Source organism: Gorilla gorilla, chromosome 10 (genome assembly GCF_029281585.2).
Source record: "Gorilla gorilla gorilla isolate KB3781 chromosome 10, NHGRI_mGorGor1-v2.1_pri, whole genome shotgun sequence".
Lineage (NCBI taxonomy): Eukaryota > Metazoa > Chordata > Mammalia > Primates > Hominidae > Gorilla > Gorilla gorilla.
In genome coordinates this window covers 79408963-79424503 of record NC_073234.2, presented here as the reverse complement: position 1 = coordinate 79424503, position 15541 = coordinate 79408963, and the positions used below count along the sequence as shown (strand labels likewise).

The 15541-nt window shown below is 35.6% G+C and overlaps 1 protein-coding gene across 6 annotated transcripts in view; it reads right to left on the bottom strand.

Annotated features, from left to right (window-relative positions):
- The window catches only part of ABCC9 (ATP binding cassette subfamily C member 9), a 147863-nt gene that overhangs the window by 65312 nt on the left and 67010 nt on the right, over nt 1-15541 (bottom strand). For 4 of the 6 annotated variants that reach the window (XM_063694122.1, XM_055358453.2, XM_019039382.4 and 1 more), the window contains 3 exons: nt 12480-12552; nt 9072-9177; nt 900-938 (listed from right to left, as the gene is read on the bottom strand). In XM_063694122.1, the coding sequence (XP_063550192.1) occupies nt 900-938; nt 9072-9177; nt 12480-12552 (218 nt within the window). The remainder of the gene's footprint in view (nt 1-899; nt 939-9071; nt 9178-12479; nt 12553-15541) is intronic. The other 2 variants (XM_055358454.2, XM_063694123.1) reach the window with 1 other exon arrangement.

Sequence of the window (15541 nt, the reverse complement as noted above, 5' to 3'; positions counted from 1 at the left end):
TTTCAAAACAAAGAATATCTTAAGGAGTCCCTGAAACTTTCAATATTGAAATCGTGCATGTAAAAACTGCATATTTCAAAATATATTGAAATCGCTTATATTGTAAAAATAACTCCCTCCCCCCTTTTGACTTGCAAATTCTACCAGATGTCTATACATCAGACTTTAATTTCCAATAGTTAGGAAAATACATGTGAGCTGAAGAGAATGATGGGAAGGGCAGGTCAGTTTAAAAGTCAGATTTCCACAGTTAGTTCATGATCTGTAAAGTACTAATGAAGGAAATAGGGTTAAAAGAGAGCAAGGTTAAAAAAGAGAGTAGTTAGAAATGTTCAATGATCTTTCTAAAACATTACGTCTTAGGAGTGTAGAAGACATGATACTATATAGTATGCTAGCAGTCTCTGAGATGATCATATGTAGAGTAAAACAATGGTTCCCAACCTCTGACATGCCTGCTTCCCCCCCACCCCACTCAGCTCTTTAAGGTTTTTGTTTTTGTTTTTCCTTTTAAGTAGATAAAGCACTTGGCTCTTCATCTCTACCTTACAGATGGACCCCATCACTGTTTAACTCATAATCAATATATGTATTAATTCTTACATTTTTATTTTATGAAATCCCAAACCCAGTTTACTGAGGATAGTTTGAGTTTCAGCCAAAGTTGGGACACGTGTGACTCAGTGAGAGGAAAACAGTTGACACAAGGAGCCACTTTGTTTGGTAAATTAGTTCTTTTAGCAGCTTGTCAAGGTTGCGAACCACTGCTGTTGGAAATATGCTAGCACACTTTAATAAATAACTATACATTATCAGAATAAGCAAAATGAGATTAAAGAGATTAAAGTCTGAGGAAGGAAGTTATTCTTATTAAACTCAGGTTAAAATAGAAATAATACCTTCTGGTTGCTTCAAAAGAAGGCTCAGATTCATTTACACTGCAAGTATGGCAAACAATGTTCATTAATTATGAAGTAGAAATATAGAACCAATGTGCATACATGTCAGGTAAGACATACAATAAACACTGGACATATTAAAGAGCACATTTCCCAAATGGTTTCTGATATTAATTTCAAAGACAAACCAGATAAGTAGTATTCTTCTTTATGTCTTCATCAGCTAGGAAATAATTGCTTAGTAAGCTTCTAAAACATAGATAGCACTGTTCTCTTTCATAAAAATTTTGGTTCATACAATGACTGGGTTCTAGTGCTAACCCTGCTCCAAACAGCTGTAAATTTGGGGAATCCCTCTAGAATACAGTTTCCCGTTTCATAAGGACTCTGTATTTCCAAGGCCTTCCAACCTTTAAAATTTGAATTCAATAAATTTAAATTCCAAATTAGCTACCCTAAGGTAGCAGCAGAAATACTTTTTGGGCGCTAAACACGAAAGATACACAAAACACACTGGCCCCTCAGGAGCTTGTAAGGAAAACAGACATGCACCAGAAACCAAACTACATCTAAGTAGAATCAATTATTGATATGATTTATGTAAAAAGTGGGCTTTGGTCACAATCTGTTATGCCTGTATTATGAGGAAAGACACCTGAAGACCTATTTCTTTTATTGTTCTAATTTTTTATAATTTAGGGTCAGTTGAATTCAATAACATACACATTACAGACGTGAATTCAATAACCATACAAATAATTAAAGCCTACAGAAACTCCAAAAATTGATTCTATTTGACTTTGCAAAATGTTGTATGTTTTTGTGGAGAAAATTTACCTAATTATGCTACCTAATGATATTTGGTTTAGTTACTAAGGATCATTTTCACTACTGCACACTGCTAATGACATCTTGGGATGGCTGATAGAGGCAAAAAAGGCAACCTCAGACTAAAAATTTCCTCCCAATAATAATTGTTCCCTGATTTAAGTTACTGATAAAAAATAGGGAAATGATCATTTTTATGAACAATATTTTCCACACAATATGCTTTAGATAACAAGAAATTTGGACTTTGTTTTCTGTGGTATAAATCCAATGGGTGACCTCACTAGTTTTAACTAATTTGAGGAAGAGAGGGAAGAGGGAAGAGTGAGTATGTGGCAGAAATGAATGTGTTAATTTGTATTCTGGCCGTTCAACTGGAAATGCCCATTAGACATGTGTAAATACCTGTTGGACATTTGAGAATGTCAGCCCAAGGTAGAGATGTGGATTAAGAATTCATCAATCTATTCAATAAAGGTTGGTTAAATTCCGACTCTATTTATTCAGTATCAGTTAAAAAATATGCATTGATCACTTCCTAGTGCCACACATGCTAGAGATACAGCCAACAAGAAAGATCCACTCCTTCTTTCACACCACTTTCACTTTTGTGGGAGCATAATAGGGGAATAAGGGCTGAGACAGGTGGGGTAAAAGATGGTAGTAGGGCACTGATCAACAACCAAGAACCAAAAACAAAGAAGCAAAGAACCAGAGAACCAAGCCACTTTTAGCAAATCAGAGTAAACAATAGAGTTGATGTCAGAGGGAAAATTAAGAGTGTGCTAGATGAAAAAAAAAAAAAGCCAAGAGTACTTCAGACCAGAGAAAATATGTATTAGAAGGCCATGAGGTATCCTGATTACACAAAGAAGTGATGTATATTCAGCATGGCTGAAATGTAGGTGTAAATGGCAATGAACTTAAAAAAGTAAGCACAGCCAGATAATGAAGGGGCTCATAAACCATTTTATAGAGCTTGACCTTTTCCTAAAAGTAAAAGAAAACTACTGAAAAAGGTTTAAACAAGAGAGAGAGACAGGTTCAATTTAGAAATATCACTGTGATCACAGAATGTAACAACTGAACTAGAGGGAACAAGACTGGAGATCATAAAAGAAATCCTTTGCCAATCTCACAGATTTGACTCAGTCAAATCACCTATAATCGTTCTTATAAAACACTGTACTTCTTCCTAGTCTTTATAAAACATTAATCAAGTAACTATAAAATTATTTTCTTACTTCCTCTTGGTTTCCCCTGCTAAACAGTAAGCTTCATGAAAATAGGGGCCTGCCCTCTCTTGTTCACTTATTTCTCCCCCAACTTAGAACTAATACAATGATTTGCATATAAATGGTGTGCAACAAATATTTTTTAACAAATTAATAAATGCAAGGATCACGGAAACCAAGAAGCCAAGTTGATTTCAAGGAGTCGTCGATGGGTGAAGAGTTTCAAAATCTATGGAGAAGTAGGACTGAGGACAAATTATTGGGAGTTAGCACTTAGGCAGTCATTGGTGAGACCCTCTCATCCAGGTTGCAATGCACAGAGTAAAAGGGAAGAACAGAGGTTAAGTGTGGGTGGACTAGGTCGTTAAAAAGAGAAATGTTCCAGTTGATTGAGAGATAAGCAAGACCATTATTTAAAAAATGGGTGGGGGATAATCGAGTGTGAAGAGCAATAAATAAAGACATTTATAAGAGAAAAGGGTTAATTAATGCAGTAAGGTCCTGAAAAAAGCAAAACAGCACATAGGGGATCTTCACTTCTGAAAACCTCTCCTTGAAGGATTTACATATATTTTCCTTTTCTTTCAGAGAAAGAAAAAAAGAGGTAAATTTAGACTCATTTGTAGGTAATCATCTTCCAAGAGCAAATTAACCCATTATTTCACTAACATTTTTATGAATAATGTTATAATCCTTAACTTCCAGAGACTACCTATTCCGGCCCTCTCACATATCAACATGTTTAATCGAATTCAATTGTGGAAGGTTATATAATTTCTCTTCCAAAATAAAGAAGTAGATTTGGCTCTGTCTAGACTCATCCTCCACCATTCAATGTGGTACTCAACAGCACTCAAGACAACAGGAGAATGCAAAGAGGTCATGTAGAAAATCCCCTTCTAGAAAACAGAATAAAGTTTCACTTCTGAAAACCTCTCCATGTAGAATTTGTGTGTATTTTCCTCCCAGAGTAAAAGTTAAAGTCGACACAGTGTATTAGCAACTTCCAAGTATTATGGTTAATAATATTATGGAATGGGAGAGTGACTTTTGCAAATTTAAATCAGGAATGACATTTGGAAGAAGGGAAACTAGATGCTGGCACAAACATGATATATTACATCTGACCCAGGAAAGCTGACTTAATATTATTATTCCTTCATGCCAGCCAAAGTCACATGAAAAGGGATATTTCCTCCATTTGCCTGAAAATAATTGAAGCACTGTTACAAAGCTGATTACACTAAGATGCTGGGAGATAGAATGTCAGGACAGAAGGGGCCTGAAGAGTAGGATGGTTGATGGCATGGGTGAGAGGGAAAAGAAAAAAAAAAAAAAGGAAAACAAAGATAAATGACATCATTACCACCACAATTAAAAAGCATTCTGGACTCTCTCACTGAAACTATTCATCAGATAAGGCATTTTAGTTCTGGCTCCTAAGATATCAGTAGAAATTATTGTTTATCATGATAACCAGGAAAGGACTTCAGTCAGGCAGAACATTTGTTTGTCAACAAATATGAAGCACACTTGGATGCAAGATTGATGTGCACATTAGCATTCTGACAATTTTGGAGAATTTTTTTCATTCCTCTCTCCTCTCTCTCATCTTTTCTCTTCTGGGTCTACAATATGTCAGACTAGGTCAAAGGAAGCAATTCCCAAGGAAACAACTATCGGGATCTGTGTGTTCCACGTTCTACCCACACAGGTGTGTGCTGGATGAACAACAATGCCTTTTCTCCGGCCCAAAGTAAATATTTCCTGCTGCAGTAGGTCAGAGTACTTTACTCGATTTTGTTCATGCCTGTGCATGAGGACACATTCAAAAATAAAATTTATGGCCGGGCACGGTGGCTCACGCCTGTAATCCCAACACTTTGGGAGGCCGAGGCAGGCGGATTATGAGGTCAGGAGATCGAGACCATCCTGGCAAACACGGTGAAGCCCTGTCCCTACTAAAAATACAAAAAATTAGCCAGGCATGGTGGTGGGCACCTGTAGTCTCAGCTACTCAGGAGGCTGAGGCAGGAGAATGGCGTAAACCCAGGAGGCCGAGCTTGCAGTGAGCCAAGATCGTGCCACTGCACTCCAGCCTGGGCAACAGAGTGAGACTCTGTCTCAATAAATAAATAAATAAAATTTATGCAAATCAGAGACACATGTAATGGTGAAAGAATGATAGCAAAGTATTTGGTGTCTTACCATATCATTTAGTTTATTGTTTTGGTTTGTTTTGAGCCTTAAAAAAAACGAATTCAGTCTGTTGAAGTAAAGGACTTCTAAGCATTTACACAGCAGCAGCTTATGAATATCAATAATTTCTAAATTAGCTTTAATTAATAGTTATATGCCTTTATTGGACTGGGCATACAGCTTTTGTTTCTGGAATGAAAAGAGTAATTACAAATAACTCTTTAAAAGAATGTCAGTATCCTCTGAATCTTCTTGATCCTAAAATATGTTTTATCAGATATTAAGGATATCATGAAAAAAATAAGTAATTCTTTTAATTAAATAAAAATAGAATTTGCATTAACTTATTCAATCTATTAGAATATTACATTTTCATTTGTTTGTGTGTTGAACCAACTTAAACATTTTTGAAGAAAACTTCGGTCCTTTCTGCAGTGAAGAGATAGCATTGTTGTCTAGTAAGGCAAATGCTCATAAAAAGATAATTTTTAGGTTACAGGAGTTTTATAAATACTCAGAATTATCTCAATTTCCTTCTTACACTTTCATCCTGCTGGCTGACTCCAAAGTATATGCTGAATCTATTCACTTTGGTTCATTCCACAGCTACCATGTTACATCAAACTACCTTCATCTCTCATCTGAATTAGTGAAATGAACTCTTAAATGGTTTCCCGCACTTTCCCTCTTGCCTCTGTAATTCATTCTTCACACCACAAGTCCGAATCATCTTTTCAAATTGTACCTCATATCTTCGCAAAAATGTAAATCACTCCTCTACTTAAACTTCTACAATATTTTCCCACTGAACTTAGAACAAAATCTTAACTCCATAGCATACCCAGAATGCTTTCCTCCTTTTCCAGGTAGCCTCAGCTTGCACCTGCATCAGTCAGTATTTACCAGCCATTCTAGACCCTCTTAGGATCCTCAAACACACCTCACAGGTATAGTACCTTTACTTTATTGCCTTGTTTTATCATTGTCACAGCATTTATCAAAGTCTAATATTATGTCTTTTTCTTGTTGATTACTTATACACAGGCCACATTCTAGACTGTAACCGCATGAGATAGAGACTTGTCTTGTCTTGTTCACTTCTATATCCTTGATACCTAAATCAGTGTTTGGCATGAAGGAGGTACTCAGTAAATGTTGAATGAAAAAAAAAGGACTAAGAAATAAAATATCTGTATTCCATACTAAACATGGAAGATGGTCCAACTGATGTACAATTTATGTATTTTTCCAAATGTAGTTAATTTCATTCTTGGATCAAACTAGATGTTGAAGATCTGCATACTTAGACTGTGTTGTTCTGATACTACCCATACCACATCCTTCACCCCCTCCTGCCTGACCTCTAAACCTTCACATAACATTTATTATATAATCTATAATCTAGTATTATATTCTGAATTTTATTTGTAATAATTGGCACATGGAATTTACTTTTGAATAAATTTTAGGAATATTGAAGACATTAAGAATTAACCTTTTATTGACTTTTTATAAGGTATATGGAAGATATTTCTTTAGTTTTTTGTTTTTTTTTAAGAGAAATGGTCTCACTCTGTCGCCCAGGCTGGAGTGTGGTGGCACATTCACAGCTCACTACACACTCAAACTCCTAGGCTTAAGAGATCTTCCTGCCTCAGTCTCTCAAGTAACTAGGACTACAGGCATGCATCACCATGACCTGCTTATTTTTAAATTTTTTTGTACAGATAGGGTCTCACTATGTTTCCCAGGCTGGTCTCGAACTGCTGGTTTCAAGTGATACTCCTGCCTCAGCATCCCAAAGTGCTGGGATTACAGGCATAAACCACAGCTGGGCAGATTTCTTTCACAGTTCTCTCCAAAAAGAGAAAATCAAACTCTACTGAGTAAATGTATGCTGTTTTTTTCCTCACGTTTCCTTCTTTGCCTAGCTTTCATGAAGTTCAGAAATTTGTGGCCCATATTTTATAATTATACAGGACTTCAGTACATGCATTCCTGTCTATTACAACTTCAGATGATTATTTAAACAATATTTAAAAATTTTCTATATCTTTCAAACTCTACTATGCTATTTTAAATAAAACAATACAAAAGTTATGAAATAAGATACAATATAAATCGTATACATGCTTAGGAAAGCAAGAAAATAAATACATTATAAAGAATATTTTCTGCATCCTCACATCATTTCTTTATTCATTAACACAATGATAATTATGAATGATAATATTGGGGGTCAATTTAGCTCAAGTGGAGCTGGGGCCTGGAAAGTTAAATTACACTTGGAACAGGCCAGATTAGGAGATCTTCCTGGTAGTATGAAAATAAAATCTCAAGCCTTTTCTGTCACTGTCATTCTTTCTCTCTGTTTTAATGATGGTAAATCAGGATAAAAACAAAACCCAAATAACTTAATTATGGTTGTACAAGCTACAGAATGTAATTAAATCCAGTGGGATCTACTTCTTCATCCAAGATAGAAGTGACGGTGGCTAGGGGAACATCATCTAGTGCCTGAGGTTAGTGACTGACACCATCTACTGCCTGAGGATAGTGGCAGGGGAAACCTTGTCTAGTGCCATGAAGCAAACTGAGGTAACAATGTTTCACTGAGCTCTCTGCTGGGTATGCACTAAACAGTTGCAAGGCTACTATCTGCTAGATTTGCTCAACAGGGATAAAATGTACACTCAACAATTCTCAGTCTTCTTCTTTTGCCAATGACACTGAAAACAGGATTTACACTTCTAATTTCAGTCTGAGTTTCACAACCAAGAATTTTTTTTTCTTAATTGGAGTTTAAGATAAAATCTACTCTTAAAAGGCCCATAGTCTTCTCATTCTTGAGAGATGTCTGTGTACGTAAACAGCAAACTCAGCGACGGTGGAATTCATGATAGTAGATACAAAATGATATGAAAGAACATCTGTGGGTTTCCCAACCTCAGCACAATTGATATTTGGGACAAGAGAATCCCTTGGTATGGGAGCTGTCATGTGCACTGCAGGATGTTTAGCAGCATCCCTGGCCTCTATCCACCAGGCCAGTAACAACCCAATGCTTCAGTGTAAAACCAAAAATGTCTCCAGACATTGCCAAATGTCCCTGGGGACAAAAATCACACCCGTTTGAGAACCACTGGTCTATAGCCTAATTTCTTAGATCAGCTGTAGCCAATGTATCCATAAACTACTTATAAGGAGTCTACTAAGTAGGCCAAACTAAATAAGTATAATTTACTCTTTATTAACCAATTATGTAACATATTTCTGAATCACTTTATTACCACAGTGTGCTTTGACCACCATTCAAATATCTAGAAGAAACATCATGCTGGAAGCAGTCATTCAAATGTCTGGAAGATGCACTTTCTTTTCCATGTCTTTAGAATTGCACTAATCAAACCTATTCATATCTCCAACTAGACATTTCTAGTATCTAGTTTAAGTATAAGGATAAATAGTTGATTTTCACTTTCTTATACAGATTTTGGAAAAGATCATTTGATATTTCTTCTCTGAAAATTGAAACTTTAAGGCACTGTTTCTATTTAAGCCTTATAAATAATGCACATTTTCCATAACTTATTTTATTATAGAATAAACTTTTAAGTTATTTCTTGAAGTGTTACCCATTTAACTTTAAAAACCTATCTTTACAATCCCATCCTTACTTTTGTCTCAGCAATATACTAGTTTATACTATTATAAACAACCTTTGTAATAAATTGTTTTGTAACTTTTTATTTATGACTTTTAAGGTTTCCATCAATTTTTTTTTAAAGCTGTGCTTATTTCTGAGTGGTCTTCAGAGTCAGAACATGTAAATGTATTTGTCTAAGTTCTTTCCTTGGAAGATTATCAGATGTATGACATAGCAACGGAAGCCAACTAAAAATATACATACTTGCTCCAGTGAACTTTTCCTTCCAATGTCTGCATCTCACCGAGGATGGCAAGGAGAAGCGAGGACTTCCCACATCCTACTTGGCCCACAATCATGGTTAACTGACCTAGGAAAGCAAAACAAAGGATAACTACAGAATGAGATGGATTCTTAGTGAAATAACATAAAACACATTTAGAAAAAGCTAATGTTTTACAATCAATGGCCCAGTTTTGATCTCCAGCAGTAAGGTATTCTAAACAGCTCCTTTCTCTGATATGTCTTTTTGGAAAAGGAAAAAAATATATATATAATGATTTATTATTTTTAAAACTATGAGAATAGCTGATATCAGTAAAGAGAGTAATGAAATAATTGCCTAGATTATCGAGATTAGTTTTAACTTTAATGTTCAATTCATTCAGAATAAAAAGGGCAGTTTTGATGAAAATAAATAATTGCAATAACTTTTCTCCAATTTCTATTTGAAGAAGAGAGTGTCTTTGCATTTATAATAGAAAAATCTGTTCCTATTATAAATTTGTTTTGCATTTATAATAGAAAAATCTTCACCTAATGACCTGGCATAAGGCCAGGTCAAAAATATTTCTATTCAATTATAGAGACATTTTAAGGAAAAATTACTGGGTTTATTCCTAAATATTTTATTCTTTTTGATGCTATTGTGGATAGTATTGTTTTCTTAATTTGAGATAGTTTGTTGTTAGCATATAAGTACTTGGAAATAAAACTAACCAAGGAGGTGAAAAACATATACACTGAAAACTATGACATTGGTGAAATTAACACAAACGAAAAAAATGAAAAGACATCTAGGCTTAGGGACTGGAAGAATTAATATTGTTAAAATGTCCATACTACCCAAAGCAACCTACAGATTCAATGTAATCCTTATCAAAATCCCTACAGCATTTTTTACAGAAATAGAAAAATCAATTCCAAAATTCATATGGAAACAGTAGACCCCAAATAGCCAAAGCTATCTTAAGAAAGCAGAGCAAAGCTGGAGGTATCACACTTTTTGCTTGCAAAATATATTACAAACCTACAGTAATCAAAACAGTATGGTACTTGCATAAATACAGATGCATATATCAATGGAACAGAAGAGAGAGACCATAAATAAACCCATACATATACAGTCAACTGATCTTCAGCAAGGGGTTTCAACAAACTGGATATCTACATGCAAAAGAATAAAATTGGAGCCTATACTACACCATACACAAAAATCAACTCAAAATGGATTAAAAACTTAAATGTCAGACCTGAAACTATAAAAATCCTTAAAGAAAGAACTTCTTGGCATTGAACTTGGCAGTGATTTCTTGGATTTCACACCAAAGCATAGGCAATAAAACCAAAAATAGATAAGTAGAACCACATCAAACTAAAGAGCTTCTGCACAGCAAAGGAAACAACAGAATGAAAAGGAGACCTACGGGATGAGAGAAAATATTTGCAAACTATCTATCTGATAAGAGGTTAATATCCAAAATATAAAATACAAAAAAAAACTAAAACAGAAATGAAACAAATAATCCAATTAAAAAATGGGCAAAGAACCCGAATAGAGATATTTCTTCAAATAAGCAGTACAAATGGCCACCAGGTATATATAAAATGGCATTCAACAACACTAAACATCAGGGAAATGCAAATCAAAACCATAATGAGATATCACCTCACACCTGTTAGGATGGCTGTAATAAAAAAACATGAAAGATAACAAGTGTTAATAAGGATGTGGAGAAACTGGAACCCTTACACACTGTTGCTGGTAATGTAGAATTGTGCAGCCAACAATGGAAAGCAGTATAGAGGTTCCTCGAAAAACTAGAAATAGAATTGCCATATGATCCAGCAATCCCACTTCTGGGTATTTATGCAAGTGAATCAGAATTAGGGTCTGAAAGAGATATCTGCTCCCCCATCTTCACTGTAGCATCATTCATAATAGCCAAGATACTGAAACAACCCAAATGTCCATTGACAGATGAATAAATAAAGAAAATGTGGTATATACATGCAATGGGATATTATTCAGTCTTATAAAAAGAAGGAAATCCTGCCATTCACAACCACATGGATGAACCTAGAGGACATCACAGAAGGACACCACCTAGAGGACACCACAGTCACAGAAGGAGAAATACTGTATGATTCTACTTCTAGGAGGTATCTAAAATTTTGACTCTTTTAGGTATTTTAACTAATTTAGTCAAAATTTTAGACACTTCTTCTCACAGAAACAGAAAATAGAATTGTGGGTTCCAGGAGATGGGGGAAAGGGAAAATGGGAAATTGTTGTTCAATAGTTATTATTGAATTTCAGTTATGTGAGATGAATTAAGTTCTAGAAATCTGTACATACAATTAACAATATAGTACTGTGTACTTTAAAATGTGTCAAGAGGATAAGTCTCATGTTAAGTGTTCTTCCCACAAAAAATAAAATAAAAACAGAAGAACACAAGGAAATTTTTGGTAGCGATTGCATATTGAATACCTTTATTGTGGTGATGGTTTTCACAGGTATACACATATGCTCAAACTCATCAAAATGTAAGCATTAAATATGTGCAATTTTTATGGATCAATTACACTTCAATAAAACTTTTTAAAAATATTAAATACATATAATTATTGGATATTTAAATTTTAGTATCTTGAAAACTTCATCCGTATTTCTCACAAGCAGAAAATAAGTTTCTCATATACTCTTTCTTTAAAGTGTTTCTCAAACAAAAAGTGAAATCAACCACCCCACTGTTTAAATTGCCCAAATCAGCAAATGAACAGTAAATAATTGTCCAAAGGTATAGACTCCACTGTGAAAGGCAGGTCTTATCATTTCCAGCCATTCCCACAGTGACACAGTGGCTCGCAAGCACAATAGTGCAAATAGGTAATCATAAATAATATTTATGTCTTTAAAAAGTATCTTTTTATTAGGCTCAATTATCTTGGAAAACTATGGTTACAGTCATGAACAATTACAAAAATGCATAACAAATAACTCCTTGCAGCCATAAAAAATGATGAGTTCATGTCCTTTGTAGGGACATGGATGAAATTGGAAACCATCATTCTCAGTAAACTATCGCAAGAACAAAAAACCAAACCCCGCATATTCTCACTTATAGGTGGGAATTGAACAATGAGATCACATGGACACAGGAGGGGGAATATCACACTCTGGGGACTGTTGTGGGGTGGGGGGAGGGGGGAGGGATAGCATTGGGAGATATACCTAATGCTAGATGACGAGTTAGTGGGTGCAGCGCACCAGCATGGCACATGTATACATATGTAACTAACCTGCACAATGTGCACATGTACCCTAAAACTTAAAGTATAATAAAAAAAAATAAAAAAAGGCTAAAAAAAAAAACAAATAACTCTTACCTGTTGGAATTCGAATATCTATATTGGATAATGTAGCTAAACCACTGCCCCATGAAAAGTATCCATTTGTGACCTACAAAATAAAAATATAGAAATTAAATTATATGTGTGGTATCAATGAATAATTCTAATTAAAATAATAATTTGTAGGCCGGGCGCAGTGGCTCACGCCTGTAATCACAGCACTTTGGGAGACCAAGGCGGGTGGATCACAAGGTCAGGAGATCGAGACCATCCTGGCTAACACGGTGAAACCCCGTCTCTACTAAAAATACAAAAAATTAGCCAGGCGTGGTGGCAGGCGCCTGTAGTCCCAGCTACTCAGGAGGCTGAGGCTGCAGTGAGCTGAGATCGCGCCACTGCACTCCAGCCTGGGTGACAGAGCGAGACTCCGTCTTGGAAAAATAAAATAAAATAAAATAAAAATTTGTAAGTACTAAAAGACTCAACCCAAGGTAGAACACACAACGGTGAAATTCTGATTTAGAGTTACGGCTATTTAGTGGTATAAATGAAAAATTAGAATGAAAGTGAAAGGAGGGTCTTTAAATTTGCGATATTATGAAGAATGCTAAAATCTCTGAAAATTTGGGATTACCAGATAGTTTACATACGGACATTCTTAAAAGACAATTATCCTAAACATTTTCCAATGAAATCTCTACATTAATTATTTTCTCACTGCCAGACAATTCCCCAAATCCTAGTGATTAAAATAAAGCGGAGAAATAACCACAAATTATTCCAGCAAAATGACTTCATTAACTGAGGAGGAAAATTCTGTAATTAATGAGTTTCCTGAACTGTGTAGGCCAACTATTCACTGAAGTTAAAAAAAAAGAGTAAAGAATAATAAAAGAAGTGAGGCAACATTGCTTGTGGTATAAACGCCAACAATCAGGAAAAATCACAATACCTTCTATTCATCCCACACAATCTATTTGTTTTAACAAGCTTCAAGTGGACTTAATAGTTTTACCAGTCATACAAATAGGAAATAAAACAGTAACAGAACCCAGGAATTAGAAGGATGAAGTAGACACAGATGAGGGGAGGAAAGGCTCCTAAAAATCAGGAGAAATTGAAGATACACTTTGCTCATAAACTAATGTTTTATTTCAAAACCATAAATGAAATTTCTAAGCACACTATCGTTTAGGAATTTTGCAGAATGGATTTGTGATATCTGAATTATAACTACATATAACCCTAAAAACCCTTCATAAAATGAATAACTTAAAGAGTGAAAAACTGCTTGAAAAGGCTAGCTTATGTTTGTCCATGCAGGTTTTCTCTAGCTTGTAATATATATGGCACAACATTTAGTAATATCCATCACATAGTTATGTGTGAAATTAGTCATGGAAGGAGGGTCACATGAAAGGGCTGGATTCGAATTACTGATTGCTTTATAAATATGGCTGATCATCCTCACTCTGAGGGACTGTGTTAGGCTGGCATAGATTACAAAGAAGGCATAATGCATCCTCCCTGCTCTCTTGAAGCTTGCAATCAGTTGAGTAAGTAAACCATGGAAAGAAGTGAGTACAAGACACGACATTATGGGCTAAGTACCAAAGAGAGGGGACACACAGACACTAAGTACAATAGCAGCTCATAAAGAAAATCATTTACATCTGGGATGAGTCAAAAAACTTTTTGGAAAAAGAGGCCTTTTAACTAGTTTTGTAAAATATACTGAATGTCAATGAAAGCATTTGTAGGTAAAGAACTATAGTGAGAACAGGCTGAAGATCAAAAAACCGTAAAATATGTCAGAGGAAATGATGAATAGAGCTAGCTGGGGCAGAGCTAGCTGGGGCTGTCATTATGGTTAAATGACAAATGGCATGCAAAGAAATTATACAGCCTCAGAGGCTGAAGATTCCATTTTCTCTCCTAGGGTAGGTGAGGAGGCTAAAAGAGGCACAAAAATAGATGCTTGTGGACAAGGGCCAGCATGAAACTGAGAGAGACCCTACATGACACCGTTGATGTTCTCAGCAAATTGGGAGCTAAGGTGATCTGGAGAAAGAGGAGACAAAAGGAGAGAGAAGGAGGTGGGAATAGAGTGGTGACAGCTGCATAGCTACTGTAGGTTTGGAAAATAATGCTGCTAAGAGACATGTAAAAGGATGGCAGATAGCTATTGGGGGAGGGGAGTCAGCTGAGGTTGGAGATAATAACTCTGTGGCCATGCTGGCCTATATCATTGTGTCACCTTCTCCATAGCACTCAGCAGCCTGGTTATAGATGTGTAGAAGGCATAAGGTTGGATTGCTGCAGAAAGGTACTAAAGGACTGGGAGAAAAAGAAGGGGTTCAAGATATTGAAGCTTTCAATGGTGTTAAAAAAAAACAATGACCATGAAATTAAAGACTTGAGAAAACTTGGGTACCAGGATTTTGTTGTCAGTGACTGACTAGTCTAATAGAGTAAGATAGAGGGGATGCAGTTCCAGGTGGTGACCAAATGTGAATCCAAATTATATGAGTGTGAAATTAAATTATATGTGTGGTATCAATGAATAATTTCTAATTAAAATAAAAATTTGTAAGTGCTAAAAGACTCAACCCAAGGTAGAACACACAATGGTGAAATTCTGATTTAGAGTTATGGCTATTCAGTGGTATAAATGAAAAATTAAAAACAGTGAAAGTGAAAGGAGGGTCTTTCAATTCGTGATATTATGAAGAATGCTAAAAATCCTTTAGTACCTTTCTGCAGCAATCCAACCTCATGCCTTCTACACATGTATAACCAGGCTGCTGAATGCTGTGGAGAAGGTGACACAGTGATACAGGTGAGGTTGTGTAAATGGAGTGACAGTAGATTAGGGGATTTTCAGGCTGGGATACTGGATAGACTGTGCCCTTGGAAGTTTAAATCCTAACTATGTGTGGCACATACAAAGACAGAACGGTGGACTAGGAAACATACTCACATCTACAGTGAAGGTGGAAGAGTGATTATGAGGTCCTCTGATAATAGATGTGAAAACAGGTAGAAAATGCCATAGCTTTATGAGTGTGACAGGGAAAGGTTATGGTCTGAAAGTAGCA